At 44.7% G+C, this 19,508-nt stretch overlaps 1 protein-coding gene across 1 annotated transcript in view; it reads right to left on the bottom strand.

Annotated features, from left to right (window-relative positions):
• The window catches only part of RASGRF2 (Ras protein specific guanine nucleotide releasing factor 2), a 251,066-nt gene that overhangs the window by 24,602 nt on the left and 206,956 nt on the right, over positions 1 to 19,508 (bottom strand). Inside the window, exon 19 of the mRNA XM_059418164.1 lies at positions 4,140 to 4,252. Coding sequence (XP_059274147.1) covers positions 4,140 to 4,252 — 113 coding nt within the window. The remainder of the gene's footprint in view (positions 1 to 4,139; positions 4,253 to 19,508) is intronic.

The raw sequence follows: 19,508 nt of genomic DNA, 5'->3' as shown, positions 1-19,508 counted from the left end.
CAAATGCATGGAAACCTTGAGTACTAAAGACTCCCGGTTTTGGTTGGAAATAATTCCCTGTTTGTTTCCAAATTAAGAAATAAAGTAATAGGGTGCCTGGATGGCTCAGCGGGTTAAGCCTCTGCCTTCAGCTCAGGTCATGATCTCAGGGTCCGGAGATCGAGCCCGCATCGGGCTCTCTGCTCAGCAGGGAGCCTGCTTCCCTCTCTCTGCCTGCCTCTCTGCCTACTTGTGATCTCGCTTTCTGTCAAATAAATAAATAAAATCTAAAAAAAAAAAAGTAACAGAAACATCTTTATAATTTTCTACATAATTATTATTATTTTATTATTTTGTCATATAATTACTGTAATTTTCATAGAATTATTAAATAATCCTTCTGATTATTTATTATACTCCATGATATTTTTTTCACAAAGAATTTCATGAATGAATCATGGTATTCCATCGGTGATGGTTATATTGAGGTCTTACCTCCTACTCTACTTTCTAATCATTCTGACATGATTTCAAAAATATAAATATGTAAATGTCATATATATAAACACAAGTATGGTAAGTTATCAAAAACCCTGAAAAATTAATGTATCATTATTCCTCCCATAAGCACAATCGTGTGCTGGGGCAGGGACCCTTAAGCTTAGTGCTGGTGGAATGAATTACTTGGCGGAGGGACTTCAATCAAAGATTAGTAGTTTTCTTGCGCTGGGATTTTTCTTTCTTTTCTTTTCTTTTTTCCACAAATCTATTCACTCACGTGTTGGTAGATAAGTTAGTGCCTCGAAAACCCGGCTGACCCAACTGGGACTCGGGCTCTGGCTGTTTGCTCAGCTAATGGGCTGGTGACCCACTGCTATTTGTCTGTTTTAGTTGATAGGCTCAGGGCTAACCAAAGACTTTTGTTTGTTTTGGCCTCATGGGAAGAAAGAAGGTCAGAGGTAGGAGAATGGATGGTGTGATATATGTTCTCTGATTGGCTCTGTGGGTAAATTTTGAATGGTTATGGTGAAAGATGTAGAACCAGGAGCCAAAGGAGCTATTTTCACCAGAGACCTAAACTCGGGCTGGGTGAGGCCACTCTGGGGTGCACGTGGCTTAGGGATGGGTTGGGTGGCCTCTGGGTCAGCTTTTTGATAGGGAAATTGTGGCTTTAAAGCCCTGTCAGACAGCATTCTTGTCAGAAACAATGGGGACTCTGATAAGGTATCTCCCTCAAGTGGTGTCTGGGGCAGGGAAATTGAATAAATATGCTGAAGCAGAAAAATGACTGGGTTTGTTCCTGAGCACATATTTCTTGGGACTTTCGGAATACTTTGGGAAGATTTTGCAAGGGACCAGAAGTGTGGGTGGGCAGCCGGGGCATCCCATCAGTAGAACTGCTTTTTTGTTTTGCTTTTTACTTCCTTTATTCTTTTACAAAATAGCAAGTGGTTTAGGACAATAGTTTCTTTTGTAACAACTATATTGAAATACAATTCCCATGTCAAATAATTCATCCACTTGAAGTGTACATCTGAATGATTTTTTTATTGCATTCATGTCTTCATGCAATATTAAATTGGCTTTTAATGTTATAATCTCTTTGGTGTAGACAAGGTGATGAAGCCTAAGGAAAGCTGAGTTTGACTAAGACCTAGCTTGGTTTTGCTTGCGCTGTATTGCCTTGATGGGAGAAAGTATTTTTCCCAAGAGCTGACGTCAAAGCTAACAGTGATAATAACAGTAACAATAAATGTAGCAGTAAAACAACTGCTACTTATGTTTCAGGCGTGTTAACCTCTTTGTACAGATTATATCCTGTGATCATCACAACTCAATAGTAGGTACTACTAGTCTCATTTTATACATGAGGGAACTGAGATTTAGACTAGTTAAGAAACTTGACAGCTGTAAGGAGCTGAACCAAGATTTTACCTGTGAATCCTGCAAAACTTAGAATCAAACTCAGCTCCATGTCATACTCCCAGCTGTGCCATCTACTAAAATTTCTATCTCTTATTGATCCCACACCTTTAATTCTCAGGCCATCTATTCAACAAAAAGAGTTTAGCACATCTTAAGCCTGATAAACAATAAGGCCTGTAATGGTAAATAGGATTCATCTTAAGGGCCAACTCCAATCAATAACGCGTCAGTTAATGGAGTTCTGAGCTCACCCACTGGTACAGGCAGAAAGCCCTCAGGATTGATTGGTAATGTCTGGCACGGGCGTTGTGAGGGGATGGGCAGCATGTTCGTCAATCCTGAGAGTCTTTCCCAGTCTGAATACCCTCACTTCCCAGAAGCTGCCCAATCAAATGTCCCTAGAGGCATAAACTTCTAGAAAATCGTTTCAAAATATCAGTGTTTGAAATAAAAACATAATAAAATGTTTATATAAAGAAGAGAGGAATAGTAATCATTCACAGATACCACTTATCCACTGAAACCAGGCTTTATCTGGAAATGTATTTACAATTTTAAAATCTGAAAATAAACATAGTAACAGAGGCCCTAAGCTTATTTAGGTGTTTTCATAGGATGGAAAAAGGTGAAGAGGGCTCTTAATAGATTCTTAGAGTTGCCCTAATAAAACACCACAAACTAGATGGCTTAAAATGACAGAAATTTATTGTCTTAGAGTTCTGGAGGCTAGAAGTCCAAGATCAAGGTGTCGGCAGGGCCATGTTTCCTCTGAAGGCTTTAGAGGAATCCTCCCTTGTTTAACTTCTAGTGGTTTGTGAGCAAATGGCATTCCTCAACCTACAGCTGTCTCACTCCAGTCTCTGCTCCATCTCCCTGTGACCATTTTCAGTGTCTCTCTCTTCCCATGGCCATCTTCCATGTCTCTCTCTCTTCCCATGGCCATCTTCCATGTCTCTCTCTCTTCCATGGCCATCTTCTCATAAGGACACCAATTATAGTGGATTAGGGGACCATGCTACTCCAGTATGACCTCACATTAATTAATTACAACTGCAATGACCCTATTCCCAAATAAAATCACATTGTGAGGTACTTAGGGTTTGAAGGTCAACACACCATTTTGGGGCAGACACACTGCATCAGCAAGAGCCCCTAAACCAAAGAAGGGTCTGGTGATGGGATCATGAACTGATGGAACTAAGAACGACTTAGAAGTCAATTGCTAAAATGTTGCAGGCCAAAAATTTGGCATCGCTGCCTTAGAGAGTGGCTTCTGAAAACATGGTAGACTGAACTAAGATGGATTCCTTCCATACACTGAATTCTGGATAACAAAGAAACAATATAGTCAAGGTCAGAAGAAAGAAAGGACTCTTTTCAGAGATTGTAAATGGAACTAGAAGCCAAAATGGTAAAGAGCCACCAGGTCTAGCAGATAGATGCTGGGCTTCCCATCCCCGAGTAGGACTAAATATATGGCCAAAAGCCAGGGGGAGAGCGGTAACTGAAATGTCTGCACAAAGCCACTGATAGCCATCCTCCTCCTGTAGAGCAGACTAGAGAAACCTTCACCCATCAGTTCAAGAAGCTACAGGAAAGCTTGTTATTTGCTTGGATACTGGGTGTAATGCCAACTACCAACCCTTTCTTGTGGGAAACCCAAAGTACAAGCTTTTATCGCACCTTCCAGCTTTTATACAACTTACATGATGTGGGAATCCCAACCTGAGAAGTCATCAGTAAAACTGGTCTGGAATCAGTGAAACAAGCCGGAGAAAACATATTAACTACCACCTGGCACCACATCCACAAACCAGGGGCATGGAACTCTCACAGAAATGCTAACACGAGCTTATAACCAACAACCAGAAGCAACGGCAGGAAAGCTGCTTCTCTCTGCAGTGCTTGCTGGGGTCACAGGGGAGGATCCTCAAGGCATCCTCCTTTTCACTTTTGGTTCGTCAGGAAGCCACTGTCGGGCCACGGACAGGAGCAGCTGCATTCCCACACTCCACACAAGTTATGTGGTCCCCTATGAGAGGCTGTCCTGAGGCCACAGACACCAACATGCCCCAGAAACGAGAAGCAGATACGTCACACTCTGCAGTGACAGCAGACTCCTGGCAGCACCCAGAAGTCTAAGACACATCCTCCTGGTCTGACAGGATTTTATTTTCTAGAACATCGCAGAAATCAACCCAAGTCATTAGGAGGTGCCTGCAACCGCGTTTTACCTCAGAATATTTGCCGTGGCTTTCCTTTCCTGGGGAAGAAGGTCTGGGTCTCGCAAAACTTCTTCTAGCAAATTGAGGACATTCATCTTTAGTTCGTTGTTGAGTTCAAAATCCTATAAAGCAAAATGTAGCTTGTAAAATTTTAGTTGTGAAGGTTTTAGCTCTATGACCCATGACACCATTTCTCATGATAAATTCTCTAGAAGCTATGTATGGACCCTAGGACTGCTCTCCCCACCAGAGATCCTGAGTTCATTGGTTTGGGAAGGGGACCTATTGTCAGTATTTCTGACAGGCTCCCCAGGGGGTGGGAATTTCTCAAAGATACAGGTGCTTCCCTTAGCCTGAACCACTAGACCTCCTCCTACGTTTACTTCTATTTATCTTGCACATCTAGGAAGTGATAAACTTTTTCCCAGGAGCTTCTTAATTCAATCCTATGGGATAAAGGGCTTTGCTCTGATGTCCCAAGGTGCCCCCTACTGTAACCTGCTGTAATGTAAAGGCTGAAATAATGGTCTGGTTTCTCACTGGACTATATGTCAGATCAGTAACTGGGGCATAGCAATAGCTCAAAAAAGAGATCTGTTGCAAGAATAAAATCTGTCATTTGGACAGTGACTTGAGTTAAGAACTTCCAAACAGACAGGTGAACAGCTAAAGAATAAATGACATTCACAGACTGATGGGGCTGCATCAAGCAAGCCAAGGAGTGAGACTGAAGGGGCGCCCACTGGGCAAAGCTGGGTATCAAAATGAATCATAACAGTGATAAGTAATAACCCAACTAAATTAAAACAACCTGTAAATCCCTAGTGGTGCTCCCAAAGATATAAATAGGTACATACAGAAAGAGGATAGAAGAGAAACTTTTCTTTATAGTAGAATTCCAACTAATAAATGCAAAGAAACAAAAGAGGAAAAAAATCACCATTTTGCCCAAAGCAGTAATAACTGATCAGGCAACTGACTAGATGCTGAAATTTACTGGGAGACAGAATTAACAGTGTCAGAGTACCCTTCGGCCCCTGCCAAAAATGATTTGTTAATTACAAAGAAAGACTCCAGCAGACATCACCTTAACAAAGTGATCAGTTACCATCACCCATCACGGAACAAGCCCACATCAGGTACTACTAATGTGATGCTCTGTGAAAATCATCATTTATTTTTTTCCCTTAAAATGCATAATCTCACATTTGCATTGTGAGGAAACATTGTGTTCTTCAAAAATGTTAATGCATTGAAAGATGAAAAACAGGAACTCTTCCATTTTATTTTATTTTTAAGATTTTATTTATTTATTTGACAGACAGAGATCACAGGTAGGCAGAGAGGCAGGCAGAGAGAGAGGAAGGGAAGCAGGTTCCCCGCTGAGCAGAAAGTCTGATGCAGGGCTCCATCCCAGGATCCTGGAATCATGACCCAAGCCAAAGGCAGAGGCTTTAACCCATTGAGCCACCCAGGTGCCCTGAACTGCTCCATTTTAAAGGACACCGAGGGGACCATGGCTCCATGGGACAGGTGAATTGGGGATTAGATCTGAGGTCAAGGGGAAAATGACATAAAGGCATCACTAGGACAACTGGCAAAGTCAAGGTTATGTAATAGTTGGGAATAGCATCAATGTTAAATTGTCCTGAATATGATCATTTTTACTGAGGCTGTTTAAGAGCAGCTCCCTGTTTGGGAGGGCAGGGAGGAGACAGAAAGAGAGGGAGAACACAAATACGGTGAGCACATTAATTATTATGAGTGACCGTAAATGGGTATCAGTGTTCTTTGTCTTATTCCAGCATTTTTCTCTTGATGTGAAGTTTTTAAAGGTACAGAGTTGGAAAAAAGAAGTAAAAATGTAACATCATGTTTCTTACACTCTTTTATTAAATGCATTCTTATAATACACTGACAGGTGGCATCCTGGGATGGTCAGGTTTTCAGAGACGATCTGCACACTGCTAGGTCCTGCTTGCAAGGTCCTGACTCTGAGAGACCGTCTTTCTAGGTGCAGGCATCATGTACGTGCATTTCCCCTTCTATACAAAGTGACTCACTACAACTACATTTTAACTGTAAGGAAGGAAATTTTGAAGCACTGACATTCTGAATTCTTTTAAATGATTAGAGAAAACATTGCTAATTAGAATGAATCCAGCAAAAAGAAAACAGCACACACTTCCTATTTTAGTAAATTAGGGGCAGCAAAAGGATCCGTAATTTCACAAATTGCAGACAATGCGACAGTCTGCCCTAATTTGAGTTGGATATTTTTGGGTCTCAGTTAGGTGGAAAACTGTGTAACAAATTTTTCTCAGTATTTCAGTTTTACTGCCTGACAATTAGTATCACTTCTTTGGACCAAGAGCCCCCCAACAAGGAGGTTAATATCTCTTAGCATTCTCGGGCTGCCAGCTGATAGGTTTTCCTAAAATTTCATCTATTTATTGTCCAACAGCTTCTCGGCTATTGGTTTTCCTTTTAAAATACATGCAAGTAAGGGTGTACTAGGTGACTCAGTCAGTTAAGCAACTGCCTTTGGCTCAGGTCATGATCCCAGGATCCCAGGATTGAGCCTTGCATCAGGTTTCCTGAAGTTGGGGAATCTGCTTCTCCCTCTACCCCTTACCCCTGCTCATCCACACTGTCTCAAATAAATATATAAAATCTTTTAAAAAATGTAGGCAAGTGGGGCACCTGGGTGGCTCCGTTGGTTAAGCGAATGCCTTTGGCTCAGGTCATGATCTTGGAGTCCCAGGATCGAGTCCCACATCTGGCTCCCTGCTAGGCAGGGAGTCTACTTCTCCACCTGACCTCTCTCCTCTCATGCTCTCTCTCATTCCCGCTCTCTCTTGTTCTCGCCCTCTCTCTCAAATAAATAACTAAAACCTTTAAAAAAAATAAAAAATGTATGCGGGGAAAAGAGAGTCATATCTTGCTACTGTGTTTTTAATTTGTCCAACCCCTCCTGCATTTCAAGGCGAGGGGAGTATTTGTAAACAGCTAATAACCCCACTAACTTCAATCCCTGAGCACCACCAAAGGATTTCTCAGCCATCGGGAGTCTGTTTCCTTAATGAATATTGGTATTTATTAGTGAGATGATAGAGTCCTCCCGTAGCTGTGTCAGTCTCTCGAACGATGCACATCATCTGACGATCATAAGTGGTTTAGTGGGAAGGACATCAGGTCAGTGTCTGGTCCTTGCTGAGGGATAATTAGCAGTTTCATCAACAAGCTCCACTGAGTACCTGCTTTGCCCCATCCTGGGCTCAATAGGGGAAAACAGCTCTGAGACCCCAGGATGGCAAGATGTGTGAAAGGTCTCATTAAGGAAAATAAAATGTCATTTTATTATTCTGAGCTCTGGAAAGACTAGCTTGAGAGAGCCCTTTGGAACCTTGGTGGAATCTGACCAGACACTCTTGGCGGCATGATGAACGTTAAAGGTGAGCATTTGCTCTGCTGGTGATGTAGCTGAGGAAAGCACACTATCCAGGGACGGCTGAGTAGGAAACGTAAGAATTCTCACGCGTAGTTTCCCCTGACATTTGCACAGGTTTTTCTCACATTCAAAGTGACCGTCTGTGCATGATTTCAGTTGTCCCTCGGCTGACCCAGGAGCAGACAAGGAAGGAACCTATGATCCTGTGTCACAGGTGGGCCATGGAGGCTGAAGGGATGTGATCATACTGGGGAGACAAGACAAGGAAGGAGGTACCAGCAGCGGACAAAAGCACAGGTGGTCCCTCTGACTCTGATAACCTGTGCTCCTGTCTGCCAATAGGCCCACGATTCACCACAGATTCTTCTTTTTTTAAAAAAGATTTTATTTATTTGAGAGCGAGAGTGCACAGAGAAAGAGGGAGAGGGAGAAGCAGACTTTCCATAGAGCAGAGAGCCTGACACGGGGCTCGATCCCATCACTCTGGGATCATGACCTGAGCCAAAGGCAAACGCTTAACCACTGAGCCACCCAAGGGCCCCTCACCACAGATTCTAACGCAGGAGTTCTGGAACAAGGATACTTTTCTCATGAACTCCTGGGTGATGCTGATCACGTTTTCAGTAGCAAGACCTGCCACTGTGTATTTTTTTAAATTCATGCAAAAATCAACGCCTCAAAAACTGACTAAAAAAAAAAAAATCCAAATCCTCTGATGTACTACCTAGAATGGGAAATTTTCTTTTTTTTAACCAATGCATGTGAAATGCAGAATTAGCTATCTGAAAGTCCCTGTTCAAAATGTAATAGCTACTACTTCACTAGAAATCTAGAGCAGCTAAAAAGCCACTTGCCCTATTTAAATCCAGAGGCAGACTATTCATAATAAGTCTGCCTAACAGCCGTTTTTAAATTATCTGGAATCTAATTTTTTGGTCGCATTTCCCCAGGCCCTGAATGGGAAATGAGAACCCTCTTTGGGGCGAGGGGGTCGGGGGTTGGGGGGGGAGGAGCGCGGGGAAGAACACTGGCTCCTTCTCATAGGCGGCAATCGGGGCGCCCACGAGATGGCGCTCCTGGGTCGTCCGGCTCTGCGGGAGTCCGCACCGCCTGGGTGCTCGGACCTGGCGGGTGGCAGAGCGCAGTGCGATCCAGGCCCTGAGCCGGGAAGCTGCCTGTTGTCGGGTTCTCTCGTGCTCCAGATCAGCGAGCCCTCCGCGTCCAACGGAGCTGAGGCAGTCACCCAAGCTATCCCAGCAACAGCTTATATAGGTTAGTTTTTGTTTTCCGATGTTCGAAGCAGAGATGAGGAGACAGAAGATCAGAAAGAAGAAACCACCGGGCTTCCAAAGGCGGACAGCCCGCAAAATGGGGAGACTTTGACATTTCAGTCTCTAGAGAAGAAAGGATAGTTCTTATTCCTTCAGCACTTTCTGAGCACCTCAGTTCATGACATCTCGGGGCGCGGGAAGGCAAGGCAGAGGACAGCAGTGTGGGCGATGGGCAGATGAAGCAAACATTATTAACCCCTAGAGCCCGGCGAGAGGAGTCTGTGATTGGGGTGGGTGGGGGGAGCGGGGCCCTGCCCCACTGAGTTGGAGGAAAGGTTCTGGGCCTGCAAATGCAGCTCCGGGAACCCCTGCAAAGAGGGGACAGCTCACCTGGACTATCAGGGAACTTGGCAAATGCTTAGGGACAAGAGATTACCAGCCAATGACGTTAGATCCCCCTCAAGACACAAGCTATGGCAAGAGGAGTTTTATTTTACCAAGATTTACTGACTCTGCTCCGACACATTTATCAGTGATTCGAAAGTCAGTATTTCCCTCACCCAGGTTAGTGGAGTTCCTGGGTAACTAAAACTTTGTGAGAGTTCCCCAAATGCCAGATGGTATTTTAATTATGATCTAATTTAACACAGTTACAATCATTTTTATTCCCATTTTACAAGCAAAGAAGTCAAGGTATAGGGAATCCAAATATCTTGTTCAAAGTCCAACAGATAGCAAGCGGCAGACTCAGGACTCGACCCCAGGCAGTGTCCACAGAACACCCGAGTTCTCACTGCTAACACCCAACTGTCCAAAAACAGTAGCTATCAGTGCTCTAGCGCTGGTAGCTTGGGCTGAAAAGACATTATCAGATGCTGATTGTCCTGCTGGAGCTATCTCCCTCCTATGCTAACACCCATCTGAGATAGAGATCTTGAAACTCAGGTTTGTATTAATAAGACTAGATCATACAACAGAAAAACAATCTGTGATGCAATAAATCAGATTCTCCAGCCCCCTGGAACTGAAAATCCCTGCTGACAGCTGAGGCGTGCGGGCAATTACATTCATTCTTTCAGGAGAGCAGGACAGTAATTAGTAATACACTATGCATGGCCAAGGGAACTCTAGGACACTGGGAAAATCTGATTCAATAAACACAGTTTGAAGGTAAAGAGAATTGCAAGAATAATTTTCTCACTGCAATCAGTACAGTTTATTCCCAACTATGGCCAGAGTTTTAAAAAGGAAAGTAGAAATACTGCAGAATGAAGTAAAACCACATAAATAATTTTAAAACCTGGACAGTGGGCTCATAAAGAAGGGGATTGGGATGTGTTACACTCAAAAATAAGAGCCTGGGGTTTGAGAACGATTTTCTTTCTTTCTTTCTTTCTTTTTAAAGATTTGATGGACTTATTTGACAGAGATCACAAGTAGGCAGAGAGGCAGGCAGAGAGAGAGAGAGGGAAGCAGGCTCCCTGCTGAGCAGAGAGTCTGATGTGGTGGCTTGATCACAGGACCCTGAGATCATGACCTGAGCGGAAGACAGAGGCTTAACCCGTTGAGCCACCCGGGCACCCTGACAATGATTTTCAAGGCAATGAAAAGCATGCTAGTGTTCGCTGTTCTCTTTGACTACAGAAGACGAAGAGCTGAATTTATATTGTGGTGTAGATTTAGGTTAGGTCTGTGCCATTTTGTTACCTGGGAAACTGCAGCGCAGGTGCTGAATGATCTTCCCAAGATCTATGCAGATCAACCTTGATAGGTTGAGGACACATTTCTGGATTCCTCATTTTAATGAACCAGAGATAACAATCCTCTAAACCAATGTGGTTTTCAGTTCTTTTGAGGAGGGGAGACCTTATTCAGAAGGTAAATGTTGAAACCTTATCCCAGGGCGGATAGTGCTGGCTTACAACTGGCAAGGGAGACCCTACAAAGCACCTATTTGGCCTTGTCCACTGTCCACCACCCCTGGTCAACCAGCCTTCTTGCCACCTCTGAGTAACCTTGACTCTGAATCACATTTTGTCACTGGAAAAGTGAAAAGCAGGGTTTTCCAGCATTTCCCATCACCCAACTACAAAGATATTTTAAAAGCCTCTTTGTTTGCCCTACAAAAGGAACAACTGACTCAAAAAACATTAGGAAGGGCATTACCTTTGGAATAAAACCCTACAAGGCAACTCCACAGTAATTCCAAACTTTCCAGCACCTGTTGAACACTTACTCATAAGGTCCTAGAATCTCCAAAGAGAAACAGAATATATAGAAAATTGTGGCTAAAAAAAAAGAAAGAAAATGTGTAACTGACCAGCATGTAGCCACGTATGCACCAGGAAGAGGTGGTAAATCCCAGATACAATTAAGCCCCAAATATGGTTAGCACAGGTGCTCCTGGTGGGGGTCCAGATATTTGTTGAATGAATGGACAAAAGTTCTAGGGAGGTTACTTGACTTTGAGATGTGTGGTAATATGTTACCTAATTCTTCTTAAACTGGTGTTTGGGGAAATTATTTGAGCAGATGTGAGGTGGGAGGCTACTAGAGGAAGGCACCATGCAAAATGTGGAAGATTTGTTAGAACAAAAATAACCGGGGGGAGGCAAATGGCGATGAACGACACCAACTCGGTGAGAAGGAAGAAACCATGCAGAAAATAATATATGCGACCATTTTCTAACAAGTGATTCTGCATTTGAAGACTTGCTAATATCCAGCCTTTAGACCTGGACAGCTGAGCTTAGAAGAATTTTAAATACGGCCCACAACCTTGAAATCACAGAATATCTCAGAAGAGAATCAGTCCATTTAAAAAGCATTTATCAGAAGAAGGAAATAATTTTCTAAGTGCTATGTTTTCCACTGGTTTCTAGAGAGGTGGTTAATTGATAGGATTGTAGCTTTCAAGACAATGACAAAGATTGCAGAGGGGAAAAATAACAGTTTGGAAAGGCCTGCTTTTAATCTTGATTTTTTAATTTTCTTCATTAATTAATGCCACATGCCAACAAAATTATCCTTGACCTTAACTTGAGAAGAAGCCTTAGTGAAGAGTGGTCTGTAAGTTATACTTTGTTCTCCGGGTCCTGACCCATAAAAGGGGAAAAGACTGGTAAAGGAAGCTGGGAGGCAAACCCCATCCCTTTCCCCATTGGAGAAGACACACTCAGAGTCAGGAGTGTGGCAGAAGTAGAACCTTTGACATTCATCTAGGAAGAAACTTCATTATGCAAAGACATGAAGAGATATAGGTTGGCGAAATCTGGAAGCAGAGTGAGCAGGAGATGAAGCACAAGGAAAAGGGCAGCAGGTAGGCAACACCTTAAGACTGGAACTAAGAGGTGCCTGGGGGGCTCAGTTCATTAAGTGTCTGTCTTCAGTTCAGGTCATGATCCCAGGGTCCTGGGATCAAGTCCCCGCATCAGACTCCTTGCTCAGCGGAGAGCTTACTTCTCCCTCTACCTGCTGCTCCCCCTGCTTGTGCTCTCTTTCTCTCTCTAACAAACAAACAAACAAATAAATAAAAAAAATAAGACCTGAACAAACCTGTTAATGCCCCAGTGCTGAGCTGGCTCCTTGGAGTCCTGGGGGACAGGGGCGGGGTCCAGAGAAGGGACTGAGGACTCAGTCCTGCATGCCGTGGGACTCCAGAAATACCTCCTAGGTCCACAAGTGATTACGAGCGTGTAGAATGCAAAGTGTTGATGTAAGAAGCTACTGATATATGTAACATCCCATATGGTGTTTCTCAGTGTTTTCTGTCCATGAAACCCAACCACAGAAGGTTAAAGAATCCTGTTGGTCTTACGGAGAAAGCTAAATTTCTGTCTTGGCAACAATGGGAACTGAAAATAAGTTCCACTTAACACACTGGTTCCCTAAACTCTTAATTCAGTTTCACACAGACTTAAATAAATCCTGTTGTTAATTTCTCACCAAGTTTTTTCTTTTCTTGTTTTTAAAGACACTCATGGAAAGCTTAAGGATAGTTTAAAGGCTAACTAGGGATGTATAAAAGATAAGCGACAACTGTGGTAAGTAGTTAAAGGAAGTCGGATCTTCTTACTTGGTTGTTTGCCTGGACCACAGAAAAAAAGAGTTAAAAAATGAAAATCTATCTTCAGGATTTAAAAAAAAAAAAAAAAAGGAAAGAAGAAAATCCATGGTAATCAGAAAATAGTTTCTGCTTTTATATTTTATTTTATATTTTCTAGAGCATTCTGACAATTCATTTGTGCGTAAGAACCCCTTATAGATCATTTTGCCGGTTTTACGAATGAGGATGGTAAGCTACATGGGAATCTAGACTAGAATTCAGATTTCCAGACTTCTCTCCTCACCTGAGCCCTTCTTGACCCAGGAACTCAAGTGAAGTCTGATGCCCAAGGCAGTTTGTTCTGAGGGGGGAAGAGCAGGCAGATCTTGATAAAATAATACAGCATATGAAAGTGATGAAAGTAGGTGCCAGTCCATGTGCCCAGGAAATCAGGAGGAGTCAAAAGGAACTTAAATGGCTAGCCTAATTAAATCAAATAGAGCATTCTCCATCTCACTTTGGCTTCCCTTCCTGGGAAATCAGGAAGTTTAGGAACAAACACTGGTTTATACCTGGGGGACATTCGAGATTTCTTAGCCTGGACATGCGGAGGTCCACGGGAAATGGTGTGGACAACTAGAAGCAAATGAGTGCTAATTAGTAAAGACGAGACTAACATAAAGACGTGTGTATCCTGTTGATTATCTTCCCATTTAGTGCCTTTGTACAACGATTTGCAAGGCTGAAGCAAGAGACAACGAATTTATCATTAAACAGAAATAGTTCACAGCTACCAGCTTCTCACACTGCAACTCAATTCTCTCTCCTTGTTCCCAGCATCCCCATCCACACCCACTGGCAGGGGACAGAAGCCTCACTGTACTTTGGGGCTGCTGAGCAGGGGGCCAGCATCTTCATCCACCTGTTAGGTGGGATGTCTGGGGTCTCCTGACTTTTCACCGTAGACAGCACTAGCTCCAGCTCCCTCCAGGGCCAGCGCTGAGGGAAGCCTGTAAATCACCGTCTAAATATCCAAGAGGTGCCGCCCTTCAGAAGGGAGGCAGGGGGGCACCTGGGTGGCTCAGTGGGTTAAAGCCTCTGCCTTCAGCTCAGGTCATGATGCCCGGGTGCTGGGATCGAGCCCCGCATCAGGGTCTCTGCTCGGCGGGGAGCCTGCTTTCACCTCTGTCTCTCTCTGCCTACCTCTCTGCCTACTTGTGATCTCTGCCTGTCAAATAAATAAATAAAATCTTAAAAAAAAAAAAGAAGAGAGGCAGGGCTCTGGCTGGTTAAGACCGTAAAGATCCTTTGTTTAAGGGACACAGAAGAGACTCTGGGACAAAAGTAACTTTCCTAAGGAAAGATTCAGAAATAGCAAAAGCATGGTCAGTGTTAGCATATGATATTCTCACCTTTTTGAGTCAGAAGTGGTTTTGTACATTTTGCTTTCAAGCTGTCTGCACTCCAAGAGTTGGCCGGCGAGATCGGGGGTTACAGCCCGTGCTGGGCAGCCAGCAGCTGGAGTATGGAAGCAGCTTCTGCCACCTGCTATCTGTGTCATTTCGGGCAGATCGTTTCACCCCCCCGAAGCTTCCATTTCCCCATTTATAAAGCTGGATAACAACATCTACCTTCCCTCTCTTAAAAGGTTGAAGTGAGGGGGTAAATGAATTAATATTTGAAAACGGCTTACAGACACAAAAACAAAAACATGGCCAGTCTTGTCACTCAGAATGCACCCTCATAGAGGAAACTGCCTTCTAGGTGTGTGTGTGTGGGGGGGAGTCATGTTTTCAAGTTGCCTATAAAAGGCCAGGTGCCCTGTATCATGATTACGGCAGCCTCAAAGCTCAGACTGGTTCAGTGGAAAGAAGAGCCGTGGCTCAAAGCAGAAACAGACAGGGAGCCTGGATGGGAGAGCCCCCCCCCACGGCCGGCTGACCAGGTGGAGAGGAGGAGGAGCTGAGCCTGAGGGGCTGGAGGGCGGCTGAGCACCATCAGAAGGGTCCACGGGTGCTGCTTAGTCTGATCTGTAAGTCAGATCCTACTTACATCTTTCATCCTCCCGCCCACATTGAAAGTCTGTACGAGGCTCATCCTTGGCCCAACCTCCATTTCAGATTGGGAACAAAGACGAGATCTGCACTCAGTGCTCTCATTTGATGCTAGATTTAGTGTCTTGCTAAGCAATGCCAAAAATTTTAAAAATTAAAAAAGGGCCCCCCCGTCATCTGTTGAAATAACTGACAGAAGAGATGAACTGTAGAAACTCTCATTTTAGGACACCCTGTTCCCTGAGGTCTTTGAACACACGAAGTCCCTCCATCCCAGCAGCACCAGCGTTCCTGCCTCAAGTGGTCAACCGGGTACGATCCCACTGGACCCCCTGGTCTGAAGCGGCAGGCTCGAAGCCCAAACGCAAAGATGCTCATTGGTACATTCCCTTATTGGGAAAAGAGCCACCATCTCCTCTGGGACTGATAAAACCCCAACACTGATGTTACTTAAAAGTTTGCTTTGTCTACAGACCCCACAGAGGTGTGCCCCTCTTCAGCAGGCTGATTGCTGGGGCCAAGCGGAGATGACCGTGCTTTCCTGTTTCAGAGGAAGGGGGGCCCTGCTGGAGAGAGGGAGGAGTTCCGAGCCAGACATTAGGGAGCTAGGTCTGGCTCTCAGCTGTACCTCTGAGGGGTCTAGGACTGTGCATCTATACTGGAGCCATTTGTTGTCACATGTGACTATTTAAATTTAACTAAATTAAATAACGTCCCAACTTCCGTTTCTCAGCCACCCTGGCTGCTCCATTTCCAGTGCTCCATGAGCCACATGTGACTACTGCACTTGGCACTACAGATACAGAATGTTTCCACCATTATAAAAGGTTCACCTGGGCAGTGGTAACTGACCCTCTCTGAGACCTAATCGCCTCCCTGGTCCGGTCCGGTCAGAGTAACAACATCTGCCTGGGTTTAGGCTCTGCCAGGAGAAGCCGTCTGTGACGTTCTGAGCATTCACCTGTGGCGGCTGCTCTAAGAAGTCTCACCTCACCTAATCCTCACAATCGCCAGAATAAAGAAGGGACACCCTCCGCACTTAGATGGAAGGAGAAATGGAGTCCTGGAGGAGTTGAATAGTTTGCTCGGGCACATGGCTGGTGGGTGCGAGGGAGGGGACTGCCATCCGCGGTTAACTCCGACCCTGAAGCCCTCCCCATCGCCCCACCGCTCCTCCAGCGGCCTTCCAGAAGCCCCTCGGTTCCGACATCCGTGCTACATGCACACAGTGGCCCGAGGTCAGCTCCGACGGGGATTTCTGGAGGTGTGAAAGCTTTCACCTCAACTATTACCCGGGACTACGAAGTCGAGTTGTGAGAGCTGCTGATTCCATACCCCAACCTCTGTTTATTTGTTCAGTGTGCTCAGGATATGGATTCTAACAAACAGACGCTGGGGTCTGTGTGACTGTGTGTATATGCGTGTACTTCTACATGATGGACTACATATAAAGCTCTCTGATTATGGGAGAAGCACGTATGTATGTAACAAGTATCAGACATACCACTCACAGTGAAAGAGCAAACGGGGGGGAAATGAGTGTCATCGGCCGATAAGGGATTTTATCCTTACTATGGAGAAAGTACGTAATATCAGTAAGAACAACAGTAAAATCAACAGAAGACTGGGAAATGCCCGAGACGAGGGGCATGGGCTGGAAAGACTCTCTTGGGTGCTACCTTATCTTGATCAGGGTAGTCGTTGTCATACAGGTGCGTTCAAGGTAAAGTCTCTGAGCCACACTCCTAAGTTCAGTGCCCCTTATACGAATGTAATAGCTTGGTAAAATGCAACAAAGCATATAAACCGAAACACAAACTCAAGAGTTCTTCGTCATCAGCTAAATGCATGCTCTTTGTTCCCCAAACAATGAGTGTAAGAGGACTAGTGAGTTAGAAACCCAACAGCTGAGTCATTTTGATACAGACTGTGAAACTGCTTGCCCACATGACCTGTACCTCTTGTGCCACAAGCAAGGATGTAGTCATCAAGCAGCAGCACTGCTGTTCACCGATCCCATTAAACTGCTCTGTCCGCTATCCTTCCCCACCCTGCACATAGCTTTGGGGCTGGCACCAACGTCTTTGAGAACTTTTAGGTACAGAATTCTATCTTCTTCAATCAGAATGGCCAGTCCAATACATTATCCAAGTTCCCCGTTCAGTCCGGTAAGACATTTCCTTCCTGGCCTAGCTTGGCCTGCCTTCAGCCTGGAAGCCTCCCTAAAGGTCCCCTGTTCTTTCCTCCAAAACACCTCCTCTCCACTCCCTGCTTCCCCTTCCACATGCCAGGGCAGGTGGAACTGGGCCCTGCTCTGGATGTGGTAGACGGACGGTGGCTAACTCCTGTGGGGCACACGGGGGGACTCCTGGAGTCCTCTCCACTGGAGACTGAAGGCCAGCTCTCCTAACTCAGGAACGTCTGGATCCTCACATCTACCCCGTGTCTGGCACCCTCTGGGGCTCAATTCTTACTAGTGAATGAATGAAGTAGGGAAAAGAGAAGAAGTAACAATAGTTCGTCCATGAGTTCCATGGGGAAGGAGATTTTTATGTGAGTAGGTCATTTTTATCTGATCTCATGCTTTTAAAACATTTCCCCTAACCTACGGTTAAGAAAACGAGGGATCATTTCATTCTTGGCCGGTGTCCCTCCCCTGGTACCGAGTCAGAGTGTGCAGGTCGTAACCTACAGAAACCACTGCAGGCTCCTTCCTTAGTACTGTTCTGTGGTCTGTAGGATTCCTCAAACAACTGGACAGAGTCTCTCTCCAGGATCAGTGGATCAATAAGGCAATGCAGGAAAACCAAAATTGCTACAGATTATACATACCAGGCCCCTAACACACACACTGGAGGTCAGCCTCAAAGCCCTGCCCTCTCTTGTCTGTGCACAGAAGACAAAGCAGCCCAGGAGCACATGGCCCCGGCACAAAGCACGGTGGTCCCGAAAGCTGCAGACAGCTTGGAATTGTGCAAATGACACATGAGGCCTCCTAGCAGGAAACACTTGAGAAGTGTGCAGACACCTAATGAGAACACTTCTTTCTCTCAGATTTTCTACACACACAGCCTTGATTTCTGGTCCCTTGGTGGCTTTAGTCTCTGTCTAGGCTGACTTCGGGAACTATAAATGCTTGCAGATGACCTCCTGGAGGGAGTGCATAAACTGGCTTTGAGAATTCTTCCTGGGCATGTCCCAGGTGCCCAGCATGGCAGAGTCCTGAGGAAGCAGACACAAAGATGAAGGAGACAAACCGGGTCTGCAGGGAACTAAGGGCTCCTTGTCCCGGGATGAAATGTTCATCTCCTGTCCTTAGCGAGAAGGGATCTGGTCACACCCACCTACAATGGACTTTATGTCTTTCATGTTTCTTGATTCAATGTTGCCTTTAACCCTCACTACACATCCTTGGGGGAGGCAAGAGATGGACAGTTGTTCTCATTCTCAGAAGAGAATATTCACCCCCGGTGAGGCCGAGGGACAGAATCGGGCCCCACAGAAGATACAGTGGCAGAGTTGGAAGAAGAACACGTGTGTCCTGACTCTGGGCTCCTGCTTCCACTAACCCAGAGACAAGGCATATGGGAGGAACCCACCCAGGCCTTGTGGCTTCCTTTCAACATGAGAGGCAATAAATGAATGAATAAGGCATAACAAAATGAAGAGAAACTAGGGCAGAATGTATAGCAGATGAACATTTTTGGAATCAGGAGAAAAAAAAAAAGCATCCTAGTCTTACCAAAGGAAAGACTTACTAAAGGAAAACCTAAGGTTCCAGAATGGCATTCTAGCACACTGTGGGGAAGGAGTTGAGGGTGACATCCTAGGAAAATTTTATTTCTCTGGAGAGCCAACACATAATTCTGCCACTCTATTTCTCCTGAATTAAGTTCAGGGTCCTACCTACACATATAAGTCACCTTTGGTGACAAATGAGAAATAGATACATGATACTTAATATTGTGTAGTAGATTCAATTCTCCAGATTATCTGAGGACAAAGCTACATCTTGTCACTTCCCTGAGGCTTTTCTGTTTTCAATAAACAGAAGTGATTTCTCTGGTTGGTCTACCATGTGAACAGTAATGCAATTTGCCATGTTTGGCTGTATTTTTTTTTTTTAAAGATTCCAACTTCCTACTCATTTTTTTGGGAAAATTATTAATTAAAAATAATCAGGTTGCCACAATAATGGCATAGTCTGGGACTCAACCAGCAGAGAGTGAATCAGATAATGAAAAATCCTATTGTCCAAGCCCTTCGGTTTGTGAGGTGAAAATCAAAGACAGTAACAGTGAGGGTTAACTAGCAGAGTTCTTTCTTTCTTTAAGTACCATGGCGGGTCTGCTTGTCTGGAGACAGCCAGGGGCCACACCCACACCCTCACTGGCTCAGGCCATGTCAGGTGATGGAGAACTCACCCAAATGAGGAAGGAGACAGGACGTGCACACGATGAGGTTACAATGGGACAACTGGAAACCAACCACAGATCCTTAAAATACACTCACACATTCAGGGAAGGGAAGAAAAGACAAAGGTGGGAGTGGTAAGAC

This window comes from Mustela nigripes, chromosome 12 (assembly GCF_022355385.1).
Source record: "Mustela nigripes isolate SB6536 chromosome 12, MUSNIG.SB6536, whole genome shotgun sequence".
Classification (NCBI taxonomy): Eukaryota; Metazoa; Chordata; class Mammalia; order Carnivora; family Mustelidae; genus Mustela; species Mustela nigripes.
Note: the sequence above shows the minus strand (reverse complement) of the source record. Positions and strands in the feature narration are given on the sequence as shown.